We start from the raw sequence: 435 nt of genomic DNA on the forward strand, positions 1-435 counted from the left end.
AACTCACATTACAAACATGTAAGTGCTTTAAATAATAATAAGGGTTGGTCTTTAGATCGAAGTGTGTGGCTCTTAAAAGAGCCGTTGTTTGACGCCGGGGTTCCCGGTACTGGTCTACTTCTTGGGGCCCTTGTCGGTCTTCTTGGGCAGCAAGACGGCCTGGATGTTGGGCAGCACGCCGCCCTGAGCGATGGTCACTTTGCCCAGCAGCTTATTGAGCTCCTCGTCGTTGCGGACCGCCAACTGCAGGTGTCGGGGGATGATCCGGGTCTTCTTGTTGTCGCGAGCTGCGTTCCCGGCCAGCTCCAGGATCTCGGCGGTCAGGTACTCCAGCACCGCCGCCAAGTACACCGGAGCCCCGGCGCCGACCCGCTGAGCGTAGTTACCCCTCCGCAGCAGCCTGTGGACGCGGCCCACCGGGAACTGCAGCCCGGC

The 435-nt window shown here is 60.0% G+C and overlaps 1 protein-coding gene across 1 annotated transcript; it reads right to left on the bottom strand.

Moving 5' to 3' along the window:
* Window positions 1-30: 30 nt before the first annotated feature.
* On the bottom strand, window positions 31-432 carry LOC121940710 (histone H2A-IV-like; the record flags this gene model as incomplete). Its single annotated transcript, XM_042483416.1, has 1 exon — window positions 31-432. A coding segment is annotated over one exon (318 nt), but the record flags the coding sequence as incomplete, so codon positions are not given.
* Window positions 433-435: the final 3 nt, after the last annotated feature.

The sequence above is a fragment of the Plectropomus leopardus genome, unplaced genomic scaffold (assembly GCF_008729295.1).
Source record: "Plectropomus leopardus isolate mb unplaced genomic scaffold, YSFRI_Pleo_2.0 unplaced_scaffold92870, whole genome shotgun sequence".
NCBI classification, from domain to species: Eukaryota; Metazoa; Chordata; class Actinopteri; order Perciformes; family Serranidae; genus Plectropomus; species Plectropomus leopardus.